The 15546-nt window shown below is 47.3% G+C and overlaps 1 protein-coding gene across 4 annotated transcripts in view; it reads right to left on the bottom strand.

The window, feature by feature from the left end:
- Positions 1-15546, bottom strand: part of SBF2 (SET binding factor 2) — a 210325-nt gene that overhangs the window by 2697 nt on the left and 192082 nt on the right. For all 4 annotated transcript variants that reach the window (XM_075838160.1, XM_075838161.1, XM_075838162.1 and 1 more), the window contains 11 exons: positions 14989-15173; positions 12100-12276; positions 11490-11591; positions 10548-10733; positions 8368-8494; positions 7149-7276; positions 6834-7061; positions 4935-5039; positions 3696-3874; positions 1960-2047; positions 1385-1516 (listed from right to left, as the gene is read on the bottom strand). In XM_075838160.1, the coding sequence (XP_075694275.1) occupies positions 1385-1516; positions 1960-2047; positions 3696-3874; positions 4935-5039; positions 6834-7061; positions 7149-7276; positions 8368-8494; positions 10548-10733; positions 11490-11591; positions 12100-12276; positions 14989-15173 (1637 nt within the window). The remainder of the gene's footprint in view (positions 1-1384; positions 1517-1959; positions 2048-3695; positions 3875-4934; positions 5040-6833; positions 7062-7148; positions 7277-8367; positions 8495-10547; positions 10734-11489; positions 11592-12099; positions 12277-14988; positions 15174-15546) is intronic.

Below are 15546 nucleotides of genomic sequence, written 5' to 3'. Positions count from 1 at the left end.
TACACAGTAACATTGCCTTTTGCTTTACATCCTTCTTGTGTCCATACTAGGAGACTGTCCGCTGTGAACTTGTTTGTCTCGGCCGCCGACCGGGCAGGAAAGATGAGCACGGAATGTTCCGGAATGTAACATAAAAGTTCACCACAGTTGATGGGCCGCATGCAGAGTAATGTGCCGTCCTGTGGAAGGTGCAACCAACTACCTCCCCCCCATCTTCCCTGCCTTCATGTTCATCAGTCCCCAAAATCCTAGTCTGTTACCAGCAGCACATGACAGGTACAGGGGTGATAAACACACAAACTGCAGGTAATGATTATAGGTACTACTCTGCAGCAGATGGGTGAACAGCTCTGTGTCCAGACACCGCATGATGCAGCTCTCTCTCCCCCTATCCTAGTAAGAAGTCCCAGCATCAATCAGCTACTTAGTCTGTCCCTGAAGCTGAAAAAACTCCCTAAATTCAATTCACCCCTATTGTGGCCGTAAGTTTAATATTCAATCATCTCTATCTCCCACTAGAAGAACAAACTATCAGTCATATTTTATCCTGGACATATTACGAGAAGACGTGGCTCATTAGATTAGACAACTCTGCTCGGAAGAATTGAAGGGAACAGAGGACAAGCTGCAAAATGGACAGAGACGATCGCAGGGATAAGATTTGGGAAGACTGAAGGTCATGAAAAGGGACATCGTGGAGAATCTCTGGTCATACGGTCCAGACCACGTCGTTTATAAAGGTCGCGGAGCGGTGAGTGGCGGTTCCCCTCCTCCGTGTTATAACGGGTTTGTTATTCTCTGCAGGGCGGCCGGCGCGGAGGATTCTGCTTCACATTTGTCAGTTTGTCTCTGTTTTGGGGACGGTAATTGATCTCAGCGCTGCATTTCTATTCTCATTCTCACATATTTTCGCCTCGTCAAGCTCATGTTACAATCGTCAGGAAAACATATGGAAAGTGATTTATAACGTGGTCGAGCGGGATAAGAAACGGCAAATTAAAGGGATTGCCCAGTATTGTATATTGTAATCAGTGTAATGAAAAGTTCTGCAATTCTCTAATAGCTTTTGTGTCAATTTATCACTATATACACAAGATCTCAGCTTGCGGTCAGTGAATGACAACATGTTTAACGTTCAAAGGCTCAAAATCTAGTCCTGCTCACACAGCTGAGGGTTTGTCACAATTGTATCCAGTCCAGACAATCCTCTGTGAGATGAACACATCAGAAGCACAAATCTCTCTCCTGCCCTGATAGTTTGTTACAATGTATCAGTGCAGGTAAAATGTATCAGTCTGGAGTCCAGGCGGTTTAGTTTACAGAGTATTGTCTACAATGGATACAGTTATCACTGTATCCATCACTTATTAGATTCATTACTTACATCGAAGAAAGCTCTGTCGCTCGCGTGCTTTGGCACTCCTATGGTTGGCGCAGCAGGCACCACAGTCTCCACATCTGCGAGGTCTATGTGTCCCTTACAGCTGGCGTCTTCCCCGGAGTCGTAGTATCGGAGCTGTAAGGAAGGAAGAAAAGCGCAGTGAGTAAAAGGCCTCGAATTCATCCATCCCACAGAGAACATCCAGTAACAGAAAGGTCACGACTGCCAAGTTTTATTAGAGACATTGAAACGACAGAGCTGCAGTGAACTTCAGGAACGCTGAACTTTATGAACACAGATAAAAAAAAAAAAAACTTCACACAAAAAGTGAGAATATCCGGTTTTGGAGACTCTTGATTTTGGGGTCTGAGCGATTCTTATGTTTCATGTGTAAATTGATTTTCTATCCAGAATATAATTATTGGAGGAGACTCGGACTCTGTTTCCTCTTGCGCTGCTTGTAGCGTGGCCATTCACAGCCCCAGCGGCCCTCAACCATTGCATCAATGGGCCACAGTGCGGCTAGGACGTTGCCTGTGACCTGGCTGGAAGCAAATACAATAGCGTGTCTGTATTACCTGGTGCTTGGTGACATCAAGTACGAACCAGCGTGGCTTCCAACCCTTCAGTAGCGCCCCTCTCTTATACAAGATGCCTTCAAATGACCTGCAGGGGATGAAGAGACAGTCTGAGGTTGCAATATCAATGTACTCACAGCCCATTGATGAGACAGAGCGATAGTCTGCAGAGTGATACTGGGAGCGGACGGCGGCCGCAGCCCCAGGGAGGCTCTCAGGCATTTGGCATAAGAGTTCCTCCAGTTATATCATGATTGGCGCTGCCACCTGAAGCTTAAATGTGCCGCAGAGGCCGCAGGGAGACAGTTCCGTATTCTAGACAACTGTACAACGCGGGCGCCTCTCCTGCAGCGGGAGCACCGAACACAATATATCTGGAGGTTCATACACGGCAAAGAGGATCCCAGGATAATGTCAACAAATCTGCAAAAGTTATCAAACTATAGAGTTATTTTTTTTAAAAGACCTTGCTTAAACACTATTTTTAGGATCCCTGCTTGCTGTCAGTGAATAGGAACATTCTTGTCTACATTCAGAATCTAAAAACATGTACAGTCCTAATAGTTCTCACAGCTGAGGGTTTGCTACATTTGTATCCAGTCTAAACAATCCTCTGTGATCTAAACAGTCTGGACTCCAGGTTGATACATTTTACCTGCACTGATACATTGTAACAAACTGTCAGCACAGGAGTGAGATTTATTATATGAATGTGTTTAGCTCATAGAGGATTATCTAGATTGGATACAATCAAAACAAACCCTCAGCTGTGAGAAGTATTAGGATGGGTTTCAGCCTTATTGCAGTGAATGGGATATTTCCACGACAGACTCGGACATAGAATGAGCTCAGAGTCTGAAGATGAAGGCGCCGGGAGAAGATGAAGGCGCCGGGAGAAGATGAAGGCGCCGGGAGAAGATGAAGGCGCCGGGAGAAGATGAAGGCGCCGGGAGAAGATGAAGGCGCCGGGAGAAGATGAAGGCGCCGGGAGAAGATGACGGCGCCGGGAGAAGATGAAGGCGCCGGGAGAAGATGAAGGCGCCGGGAGAAGATGAAGGCGCCGGGAGAAGATGAAGGCGCCGGGAGAAGATGAAGGCGCCGGGAGAAGATGAAGGCGCCGGGAGAAGATGAAGGCGCCGGGAGAAGATGAAGGCGCCGGGAGAAGATGAAGGCGCCGGGAGAAGATGAAGGCGCCGGGAGAAGATGAAGGCGCCGGGAGAAGATGAAGGCGCCGGGAGAAGATGAAGGCGCCGGGAGAAGATGAAGGCGCCGGGAGAAGATGACGTTTTCTGACATGTCTCAATGATATATAAAAGGTGGATCTTCCCATCTTATAAAGAGAGAGAATATGGACAGGATATGCCATCAGTTTCTGATCAGTGGGGGGTCCGACCTCTGGAACCCCCTGATCCTGAGAACGAGGCGGCCTCCGTGCATATTCGGCCGCGCTGCAGATCCCTGTGTAGCCGGCAGCTCCGCTGTGCAGGGAAGAAGACGCAGCACTGTACGAGAACTGCAGCCCCTCCAACCCATACACCAATCAGAAAGCAGCAATCACTTTATAAGATGGAGATAACCCTTCACACAGGGATGGAAAACCCGGCAAGGAATCCATTTTTGGAGCGTGGGAAGAAACATGGAGACGAGGTCCAGACTCCTCGCCGACGTTTCCCGGTTGGAGCCGGGACCTGATTGTTACAGGTGAATATTCTGCTTGATGTCGGGGATTTGCGCACCTGTTCTCTTCATTCTTGGAGGTAAAATGATTGTATAGCGTTGCCGATCTCCGGTCCACCCCATTGGAGGGTGAAGATGTGATGTTCTGGTCGTGTCCTAAACCGCTGTCTGGAAGATGCACCATGGAGGTCTTCTGATAGGACTGCAGGTTGGCGGACATCAGGCTGGTCGGGCTCCTCTATAAACCAACAACACAGAAAAGAGAGAACGTCAGTGACCAGAGCCAAGAAGCGAGCGGGAGAAACCGCCACGTGAAGGCTCCCGGCTCCTGCGCACACGGTTATGGTACGTTCACACGCAGTGTTTTCAGGCGTATATAGGGAGCTAAATGCCTCGAGATACGCCTGAAAAAATGGTAGCCGACCGCCTACAAACATCTGCCCATTGAAATCAATGGGAAAAACTGCGTTTAGTTCAGGCGGGGCATTTAAAAAAACGCTGCGTAAAAAGGGTGCGGTTTTTTAGTGTCCATAGAAAAACCGCTCCAAAAATGTCTATTTAAAGTGAATGTCCACCCTTTATCATCATGTCATCTTTAGGTCCAACATTTGGAGCGGATTCATTTTTTATTACATCTTTATAGCAGCAAAGCTCAGTTTTTCTGATACAAAGCTCCAAATCCCCTGCATAGTTCATGCTGTTCATAGGCTGAGTGTGGTATTGAAGCTCAGCTCCATTTACTTCAAGGGGGCTAAACTGTAACACCACACACAACCCATAGACAACGGTGGCGCTGTTCTGGACCACCCCTTTAAATGATAACATTCTGCCTGCCTATAGCCACCACTAGGGGGAGCTCACTGCATACGGTGTCAATATTGAGTTTAATGTATAACTGTATGTATAAAGCTCCTGAGCTCCCCCTAGTGGTGACCGCAGGCGGCCTGAGTTGCTTCATTTAATTTTGGAGCTCCACATCCCCTACAGACACTATACAGAGAAAATATTCAGTGCAGAATTTTGGAGCATTTTACATAAAAAACAAAAACAGATTGTTCACGTTAAGACAATTAAATGTAAGCGCCATAGAATTTAAATGAAGATGACATTTGTAATTGCACAAAAAAAGTTGAAAATTACGGCAAAAAAATTCAATAAAGTAAAAAAAATGGAAATAAAAATGTAATATGAAAAATAAAAAATATCTAATAATAAAAAACAAAGTATCATTTTATTCCATGTAGACGACGCAGCGCCCCCAAGGATTTTTAGCCCCCGTCCCCCCTCCTGATATTTACATTTTCCATCTGTGTGTCCTCCTTAAGTTTCGCCTTCGCCTTCTCCCACAGAAGCTGCCACCGCTCCGCGCTCTGGTTCAGCGCACTCTCCAGCCTCTCGATTTCCTGCAGGGGAGGGGGGGGGGGGGGGGCATAATATTCTTAATATCAGCTCATAATATACAGGAGGTCACGTGTTCTTCTTTATGGACTGGAGAACCTTCAGATGTCACGAGCTGCGACTCCAGCCAAAATTAACATTCATTTGATTTGCCTCTTACCGGGGGGCAATGAAAGGAATCATTTACGGGGAGACCGCTCACCGCAGCGCAGCGCCGCGTCCTTTACTCGACCTATTGTCCTGACATCTAGATGGGAACGTAATTCAGACACATTCTTGAGATGTAGGAAAGGAGGAGACGGACACAAAAGGGTTTGTTTGCAGTTGTAAAAACTTCTCAAGAAATGGAAAAACATGAGGGGGGACTGATGGAGCAGCATTTAGTGCACCGTCCTCAGGGATAGAAGGTGGGAAAGGCGATACCTGTGATGCGGTCGCCATGTTTTCTCCAGCTGGTAAATGAATGATTACTGATTGCCCCGTCCTAGTTGGCAGGAACCCCTCACAGGAACGCTCTGCTTTATGGATTTGGGGGCGGCAGGGTGAGGGGTTTCCATTAGTTTGTGATTTTACAGGGCAGTCGTAATTCTTCACCTGGAGATCGACTTAAAGATGTGGGCGGAGCACAGCGCAAATTACTGTTACATTATGAGCTTGTAGATTTGCATAAAAGGGTGTGTAGACTTTTGCAACTAAATGTTTCGTATTGCTCCAATGTATCCAAAATAAAAAATGAAGCAACTTTGCAAAAAATCTTGATTAGAAACTTTGTGTTCTCCGCATGGCGTTTGGCGTTACATAGGACTGCAGGTAACATCTACTACATTGTCTGTAATCAGAGAGTTATCAGTGTTATCTGTGTGTTACATAGGACTGCAGGTAACATCTACTACATTATCTGTAATCCGAGAGTTATCAGTGTTATCTGTGTGTTACATAGGACTGCAGGTAACACTACTACATTATCTGTAATCAGAGAGTTATCACTGTTATCTGTGGGGTTACATAGGACTGCAGATTACACTACTACATTATCTGTGGTGTAACATAGGACTGCAGGTAACATCTACTACATTATCTGTACTGAGAGTTATCACTGTGTTATCTGTGTTGTTACATAGGACTGCAGGTAACACTACTACATTATCTGTACTCAGAGTTATCACTGTGTTATCTGTGTTGTTACATAGGACTGCAGGTAACACTACTACATTATCTGTACTCAGAGAGTTATCACTGTGTTATCTGTAGTGTTACATAGGACTGCAGGTAACATCTACATCTGCATTCAGTGATCACTGTGATGTTACATAGGACTGCATGGTGCGGGGGATTCAGTAGGTCTATCAGCAGACACATTCTGATATGAAGTGTTTGGGGAATTGTTATTTGTGCAGACATCGCAGGTGAGCGGTCGCCACGTATACACCACGATGTCACAATGAGCCTCCGCAGCGCTTTGTATTTCGTGGCCATCTGAAGTTTCCTCCAAGACAAAGGTCTCAGCCCTGGACCGGCGAGCCGCGGATCATGTGACCGCAGCCTCCAGATTAGGGGACACTTGAGGAGGAAATTGCTTGGGAACACATCAATTAGGCGTAAACTTTACAGGGACAATTAATCTCCGGTTTTTTTGTTACTTGTCCCGGGACGACACAATACAGAGGATGGGGTCACACGCTGCGCAGAGTCAACCAGTTCTCAGGTCAATACCTGAAGATGCGTCATCAATATATCCAATAACAAAGCTCGAGAGAAACAACAGAGGGGGGGGGGGTGGAGGGGTCACAAGAGCTTACACTCATCAGGTGCGTGATGGCGTCCGGCTGCACCTTGGCCACATTGTCGTAACACGGCCACACGACTTTCCTCTTTCCCTGCGGAGACGTCTCCTCCACCTGCTCCTCAGACGAGTTCCCCCGAGACGTCACAGTCGTCCAGTCATAGGAAGGCCCCGAGGCCAGGGTCTCCTCGGTGTAATACTCCCACTTCCTCAAGGTGGAGATGTTGGCACTTGGTTTCAATGGCTGGAAGAGATGAGGGGGGGGGGGGGGGTAATTGAGGTGGAGAGGTTGGAGGCAGGACGTGCCCAGCGCCTCATTTGTCTCTTGTACCTCCACTTCTGATGGAGCGTAGAGATAGTTGAAGAAGACGGGGCTCTTCCTGTGCGTCCTCTCCACGTATTCCCAGATGCAGATTCCCTTCCTTGTGTGCTTGTCTCCTTTATCTTCAAATAACGTTCCTACAACAAAACAAAGACCTTACAGCGGAGGGGATGAGGAGGACGAGGCTGCGATGACATGAGGGGCCCCCATAGAAGAAGACAGGGGTGTCATCAAGAGGTCATCCAGCATTCTGTACAATGAAAAGTTCTGCCACTTTCTAATAAAATGTATATTTCACTTCTTAACCCTTTCAGGATCTCTGCTTGCTGTCAGTGGATAACATTCTCTGCTTGCGGTTAGTGGAGGCTGAAAACCTGTCCAGAACGCATACTTCTCCCAGGTGAGGGTTCGTTACACTTGTATCCAGTCTAGACAATCCGCAATAATATCAGAAAAAATTGTCTAGACTGGATACAATTGTCACAAACCATCAGCTGTGAGAAGTATTAGATCTGTCCAGGTTCTCAGCCTCTGGATTTAACCAAATATTTTCCCACTCACTGACAGCAAGCAGAGATCGTAAATGGCGAAGAACTGAAATATAAAGTCTATCAGAAGTTTGCAGAACTTTTCCACGTACGATGGTTGAGCTTCATTTACATAAATCGTTGCGTGTTTTTGCAGCGTTTGTCTTTATTTACGACAGTTACCGGTCGGATCATTACTGAGAATTGTTACATCTGTTGATACTTTGAAACACGTATCCAACCAATTACTAAAAAGTAACGAGTAACAATCACGAATATCCACCAGATTTTGCAGCGCGGCTCCCGCCGTCTCCCCCGAGGCGCTCGTTACTGAACCTGGCGTTGCACTCCGTCAGTGTGAGGAACCGGCAATAAATTGTGAAAGCCACGCCCCTTTTATCAGTTCAGCCGGTGTCATTTGTGGCCCTTTATCAATAAAGGTCTCGGACGGAACAAGCGCCATGTTTTATACAATGCGGCCGGCAGCCTTCGCTTGTCATTAGTAAGTGCCCCCCCAGATTACAATGCGCGGGGGGAGGGGGCTTCCGCCTCATCGGTGAGTTATGATGGAGCGGACACATCACGTCTTCTGCGCGTTCCTCTCATACTTCCCCGGATCATCGACCTTCACTTCCCTAAACATGACTAATTATTGAGATTCTTGCCGGAATGGTGGGGGAGGGGGTTGTCGCGTCACATACCGTGCTCCAGCCGCTCGTACTCCGAGTCCAGCAGGAAGGTCTTGAAGCGATTGGAGACGTGATGAAACGCCAGGAACTTCAGATAGTAACGGTTGAACTCGAACTCTGTGGGATATTGATTGTGTATCTGGAAAACAGAAAACGAGACGCTGTTAGGGCCGGACAGGTTACGCGCGTGTTTATCGGCCGCTGGCGGCGAGCGGTGAACGGTTACGGGGACTGTGTGACACGTCGTGTGTCTGACGGGAGGACGCAGCGCCAGGAAGCGTTTCTAGAACCACAATCATTATGTAATAAACAGTTCTGCAACCTTCTAATATAACTTGTGTTGCAATTCTTCACCATTTTCAAGATCTCTGCTTGCTGTCCTAATCACACAGCTGAAGGTTTTGTTACAATTGTATCCGGTCTAGACAATCTGCCAGTGAGCTGTACAGCATGGACTCCAGACTAATAAATTTAGACTGCACTTATACAATGTAGGAAAATATTAGGACAGGAGAGAGACATGAGCTGCATTTACCTCAGAAGATTGTCTAGAGGGGATACAGGGATTTCAAACTTGCTTGCAGTCAGTGAATAGACAGGTTAATACTTGGCTACACTGCTGCTGCTGTGTTTAGATGATATACTGTAACAAACCCTCAGCTGTGATAGTAGGGGGTTTCCAGACATTGACAGCAAGCATAGATTTTGAAAATGGTGAGGAATTTAAACACAATGTCATTTCCCAAGAGAATTTACGGGAATTCCACTCCTTGTGGATGATCGGACAGGTACGAGGCGCCAATAAAGTGTCCTGAGCGTCTGTGCCCCGGAAAACCTGACCGATCCCGCAACCCAGGAGCGGCAGAATGATGACATCACAAGTTCTTCAGTCCGCGCAGATGTTGTTCTTAGAAGATAAAGTAACACAATGGAGGTTTTTACATGTTTTTGGCTTCAGCTGACACCTGGAAAATTTGGCATAAACAAGTCTATGAGCGTCTCCCTCCTGGCAGTGACATCGTGCTGTTTACTTGTATGGCGAGATGGTCTCGTGGTGGGATACGGGCACATGTGGGGGCAATGAGCCAGGAGGAAAATCACAGTTCCGTATAGAGTCACATAAACACTTGTGCCCAAAACTTCTTCACATAGGTGAGGCCTTACATAGGGTCTATAGGGGGCAGTATCACATCCCAATCACAGGTTTATATCTCTCTTTTTCTTATATTTGCTTTTGCAGCTGCTGCTTGGCATTGAGTGCCACGTGACCTTCCAATCCACCACCCTCCGCTCTGTAACCAGTGTACACTTTGTCCTGAATCCAGAGCTCCTGCTCAGTCGGAGAGGGTCCTGCACTCTCTCATTCTGACCGACTAGATTCATCAATAGAATGCAAGAACTGCAGTGATGACTGACACACAGGAAGATGAATAGACTATTCATGGGCCGCGGATAGACCGATCACAACCAGTGTAATCGTGGCCATTGGTGATTGTCACCTTTATCTGAGAGGGCTGATAACAGGGAACAATAGTTTACATTTGAACACAGAAGCTCAGGGTTTAGTGTCAGTTGTTGGGATCCTGGAGCAGTTTTGTGACACCTGCGGATCGTCCTCCTCATTATTATATTACAAGGATTATAAACAGTTCTAGGAGATTATAGATCTCATGCCGGAGCGGCTCGCAGAATTCCTGACAAGGATATTTATAACTCGGCGGCCTGTCGTGTGGATACGGATCTGTCACCACAAACCTGCAGCCGCCGCCAGGAGAGCGGGAACGTATGGACGTGTACAAAGTAACAAGACGCTGATAATAAGTTCCACATGTGCCGGGCCACGGGGGTCTCTGACCGGGGACCATAACAAGTCTCCTATATCAAGTGCAATGTTATGACTGAACCGCTATAGAGCAGGTGGGGGGACAATTGCAATGCAATGGACTCTGCTGCATTGCATTCTAAGAGATGTAGTTACTTCTTTATGGGACTACATCTCCCATAGTGCTCCACAGCAGAGCCGGTGCGGTACAGACACAGAACCAGTGGTGAGATAAGAACAGGAAAATCAGAAGAATTGTGAATGCAGCTTTGGATGCGACTAGAGGATAAAACATGATGTTGATACAGATAAGTAACACGACACTGTATACCGACCCGGTGCTAAAACTCCCAGAATTCACCACTACTACCTGATGGACGCAGTCCAGGAACTGAAGAAAGATGGGTACAAATCCGCTGCCTTGGCTGCTGAGCGTCAGGCTGCTGCGCTGGCTGAACTTATGGCCGAATGAAAGCCACTCCTTCTCTATCAACATACGGAAACCGTCCAGAGTGCGGTAAAACGGGTCCCCGAGGAGCTGCACCAGGGCGATGACCTACGAGAACCACCAAGTAGATAAGTAAAAATCCCGCCGTCTCCTCCCCCTCCTCATATTGTACAGAATTCAGACATTTCTTACTTCTCATTCCTTGGGAAAGCTGGGTGGTAACAAAAGAGGCTGCCATATCCGCTCCCACAGGGGTTGTCACTCGCCGTAATTAGACACCGAGATAGCGACCTGGCTAATTACAGTCATACTCCCCTCAAAAGCAGACGGCGGCCATATTGGTTTTCACTCAGCTTTCCCGGAAAGAGAGAACGCTTTTCTGCCATGTCTTCGTTATATCTGTTCTTCCGTCTACTAGGAGTTCATTCAGTTTTCCTAAACACCTGAGTGGCAGATCTGCCGTCCTGCACAGTGACGTCCCCTGCCCCTGTATTGCTGCGTAACTCGGCAGATTTCTCTTCAGGTCTCAAGAAAGTTGGGTGAGAATTCCTTGTGAGCGGTCGCCTGGCTGTCCCAGAAACAGATAGAACTTAAACGGCAAAAAAATAAAAGTTTGTATCTGTCCCTGAGAAAGCTGGGTGACAGCCCAAATTCAGCTGCGACCGGGGTGCACACTCAGCTTTCCTAGACACCTGAATGGCAAATCTGACAAGTTTACGGTGATAATTCCCCGGACTCTCTATTGCTACCCAACTAGTAAAATTTGGCTTCAGGTCTCAAAGTGTTGGTAGTAATGGTGGCCCTCCGGATTATTATCACCCAGCTTTCCCAGAGGGTTTGTGTAGGGACCGCGTCCTGGTTTACCTGGGTGGTGATATCCCATCCGTCCTCCAGACTCAGCATCACAGAGGAGCCACTTTCCAGGAGCTCAGATACGATAACCGACAGCTGGATTATTCTGTGTATCTGTGGAATAAACACCCAGCACGTGAGAATTCCAATAATCCGCCATCGATAGGACCGGACAGGTGCCGGATTATTAGACAGTCACTTGTAAAAATTCACCATGAAATCTCTCTTTGCTGTAGGGCGGTACAGGTGCAGCATGAGAGAAGTCTCAGGGGATGGGAAGAAGAGGTTGTGATTTAGATCATTAGCTGAATAGATAGCACAGGTAGAATAGAACATGAAAGAAGAAATGTTGGAGGGTGCAGCATGGTGGAAAACTTACATGCACAGAATATAAATACATCCTATATATAAAGGACAGCGTAGATATGCAGGTGATCTGTATACAGCATGAAAATAACAAGGAGGGACCACTGAGTCTCCTAGCAAGTATCCAGGGAGGAGAGAAGAGATGTGGGAAGGTACAGCATGGTGGACAGGTTACATACACAGAATATAAATACATATTATACAGTATTAATACCAGACTTCATTCAGGGGACATGACCACAGCAATAAAGATCACCTGCAGGAACCATTCAGAGTCTCCCAGTGACTTGAAGAAAGTGGCGTCTGAGTCTCCTGGCACGCTGCTGGGCACACAGGCTCTCATTAACTTCTTAAAACTTGCTTTCACTTGACGGTTGTCCCCAAACTCAACGGGTACAAATTCACAATTCAGAGCAAAGTCGAATTTAAAGCCCTGAGGGAAGAAGAAATGTAAAGTTCATTATACAGAAGGGCTGGCATCACATGGCACCACCCTGCAACCCACTATGCCACCCTGCAACCCAGTACGCCACCCTGCAACCTAGTATGCCACCCTGCAAACCAGTACGCCACCCTGCAAACCAGTACGCCACCCTGCAACCCAGTACGCCACCCTGCAACCCAGTACGCCACCCTGCAACCCAGTACGCCACCCTGCAACCCAGTACGCCACCCTGCAACCCAGTACGCCACCCTGCAACCCAGTACGCCACCCTGCAACCCAGTACGCCACCCTGCAACCCAGTACGCCACCCTGCAACCCTATGCAGCTGCAGTACTGAGACACAATCATTTATGTGATAAGAGTGTAGAAATGTAGCAGAGCTGAACCTGACAAACCGTTAATTTTGCGTATAATGCTCTAGTCACATCTAAAGCAGTCTCCTATTAGCAGAGAGCAGGTCACTGTTCTGGTTATGGCGCTAATTGTCCGTCTGTTTACATAGGTGATCAGCATAATGTGCAGCGCGGTTACACGATCCCTCCGCCATCTTTATAAAGTTCTGACTGGCGTCTATATACTGCGCTGCTTCCTGTCTAGATACAGAACGGTTCCACAAAGACGATCTATATAACGACCGCTTGCTGTCAGAACGGACGTGGTTTCCCTAACAAACAGGGATCATCACTTAATGAATGTCAGTAAGGTGCCGGAAAGGCCGCGGTGCCAGAGCTGGTTTACATCACTGCATTATACACGACACACAGGAACGGCGCGAGGGTCGTGGCCGTGGAGAGATGCCAGGAGCTGCGCTGTGAATTATGATTGGACGCCGGCTGCCGGGTGATTATATCCTTGTTTATTATAATAAAGCGATAAAGGTAATCACCCTCCTTGGGGACAGGACCCCCGATAGTGGGGCCGCGAGTCACTGATGACCCCAGATTACGGCTTCAAAGTCCTGCAACTTTTTCATAGACTCTGTGTTTAAATTCCTTGCCATTTTTAAGATCTGTGTTTGCTGTCATTGAGCGAAAACATCGGTTTACGTTTAGAAGCGGAGATCCTGCAGAGATCTGATACTTCTCCCAGCTGAGGGTTTGTTACAATTGTATCCAGTCTAACTAATCCTCTGTGAAATGAACATACCAGATGCACAAATCTCTCTACTGTCGTGATAGTTTGTGACAATGTATCAGTGCAGGTAAAATGTATCAGTCTAGAGTCCAGGCTGTTCGGCTCACAAAGTATTGTTTTGACTGGATACAACTGTAACAAACCTTCACCTGTGAGAAGTATTAGATCTGGACAGGTTTTCAGCTTCTAGATGTGAAGAATGTTCCCATTCACTGACAGTAAGCAGAGACCATGAAAATAGTGACGAATTGAAACAACAAAGGGGGGAATTCACTAAGACTGGCGGTTTTTATTCGCCAGCCATACTGAACTACGCTGGAGTAAAATGCGCCAAACTTCTAAAGAGACACGTGCCGCTTATTAAATTTCTGAAATCTACACCTGCGGAGATTTGCCCTAAAATTGACACATATTTCTGGCGTAAATTATAGTAAATATGGCGGTCTGCGAAAGTCTGCGCCGCCTCCTGCTAAACCCCGCCCACTTTTCTCTGCCGTTTTAAAAAGTGACAAGAGAAGCGCAAAAGAGTAAAGAGTTACAAATGATTGCGCAAATACGGCGTGGACCATAATTTGCCCGCTTATCTCCGGGCCGAGCGGCCACCACCATGTTCAGGATGACGAGACGGAGGACCAGTCTTTCCAGGAACAGGACTTGTGATTTGGTTCCTCTCGGAGAATCTTTTTTATTACGATTTCAGGAATTTCTGCCGCTGATGTTTTTGGATTGAGACCAAAAAATAGGAAGATAGGAAGAGGAATGTCACACGAGGAGCAACGTCCCGCAGGCTCGGCGGGTTAACAAAACGGGTCGTGGGATCATCAAGTTGTGTATTTAAGTGGAGGCTAATGGTAAGCGGAGCGCTGATCGCCACTGCTATGCGGGGAATGTGCTGATAGTGCGGGGGAAGGGGCAGCGACAAACAGAACCTACAGCTCAGCTACATAGGAGAGAACGCTGCAAAGGTTACACAAGACCGTCCTCAGCATCTCCACCGATCACCGGAGTCGCCCTCTTCTGTTATATACAATTGATGGGTGGCAACCAATAATCGTCGCTATTATAATGCTTAAAGCGGTTGTCACCCAGCTTTCTAAGGGTCCTGAGTAACATACAAAGCTGCGTTGTAATTCAATTACATTCCCTATTTTTTTTCTACTGCTCTGTGGGTGTGTGTGTCAGTCTTTACTGTAGTTCTGGCATTCTATTCTGATGAAGCGAACTAGAAGCCATCCTACTGTCGTTGGGGGAAGTGCTGCACAGAATAGGAAAAAAACAAGTGAATTTAAATGGTAAGAGGGATTATTCTTTTTTCTTAAGAAAGGCTGCATGACTGCGACGTGAGGGGTCTGATGGAGTCAAGGTGCCTGGGAACTCCCACAGGGACTGGATTTTTATTAAAAACATTGGCTGGAGCCAGGACATCCAACAATGATAACCCCCCATTCTTTACACTGCAGGCAATATGAAAAACAAGTTTTATATTATAAAATAATGACGTTACTAATTGCATTACTCGTGTCTGTACAGATCAGGTCCTGATTACACAGGGACGTTACTTCTTACCCGTAACTGAGATTTCTCTCCAAAGATATACAGGGCAGCCTGGCGCTTCAACAGCTGGTTTTGCAGGGCATTGTGGTCCGTGTAAGACTGGGTATGGTCCTTCACCCCAAGCCGAGCGCCAACATCAACCAGTGGCGTATGAGTGGTGATAAGGCGATTGCTGGAGCGCAGACTTGCCCAAACACCTGGACATAGAAGGAAAAGTTACTGAAAGAAAAATGCACAACCCATGTGTGAACTGCGGCCGGCCATCTAGCCAGCGGGGAGCAATGCCAGGAAAGAGACCGTGCAATGCCAGCCGGGCAGCCAGCGGGGAGCAATGCCAGGAAAGAGACCGTGCAATGCCAGCCGGGCAACCAGCGGGGAGCAATGCCAGCAAAAAAAAAACAGTGCAATGCCAGCAATAGAGCCAGTGCAATGCCAGCCGGGCAGCCAGAGCAGGTAGCAGGTCAGTGAGCGGGGAGCAATGCCAGCCAGGTAAACAGAGCAGACGAACGTCATAGACACAGACTGCACTAAATATATGGTGTTTTATTTGGGGAGCCCCCCACCCATAAC

This window comes from Rhinoderma darwinii, chromosome 9, assembly GCF_050947455.1.
Source record: "Rhinoderma darwinii isolate aRhiDar2 chromosome 9, aRhiDar2.hap1, whole genome shotgun sequence".
NCBI lineage: Eukaryota > Metazoa > Chordata > Amphibia > Anura > Rhinodermatidae > Rhinoderma > Rhinoderma darwinii.
Note: the sequence above shows the minus strand (reverse complement) of the source record. Positions and strands in the feature narration are given on the sequence as shown.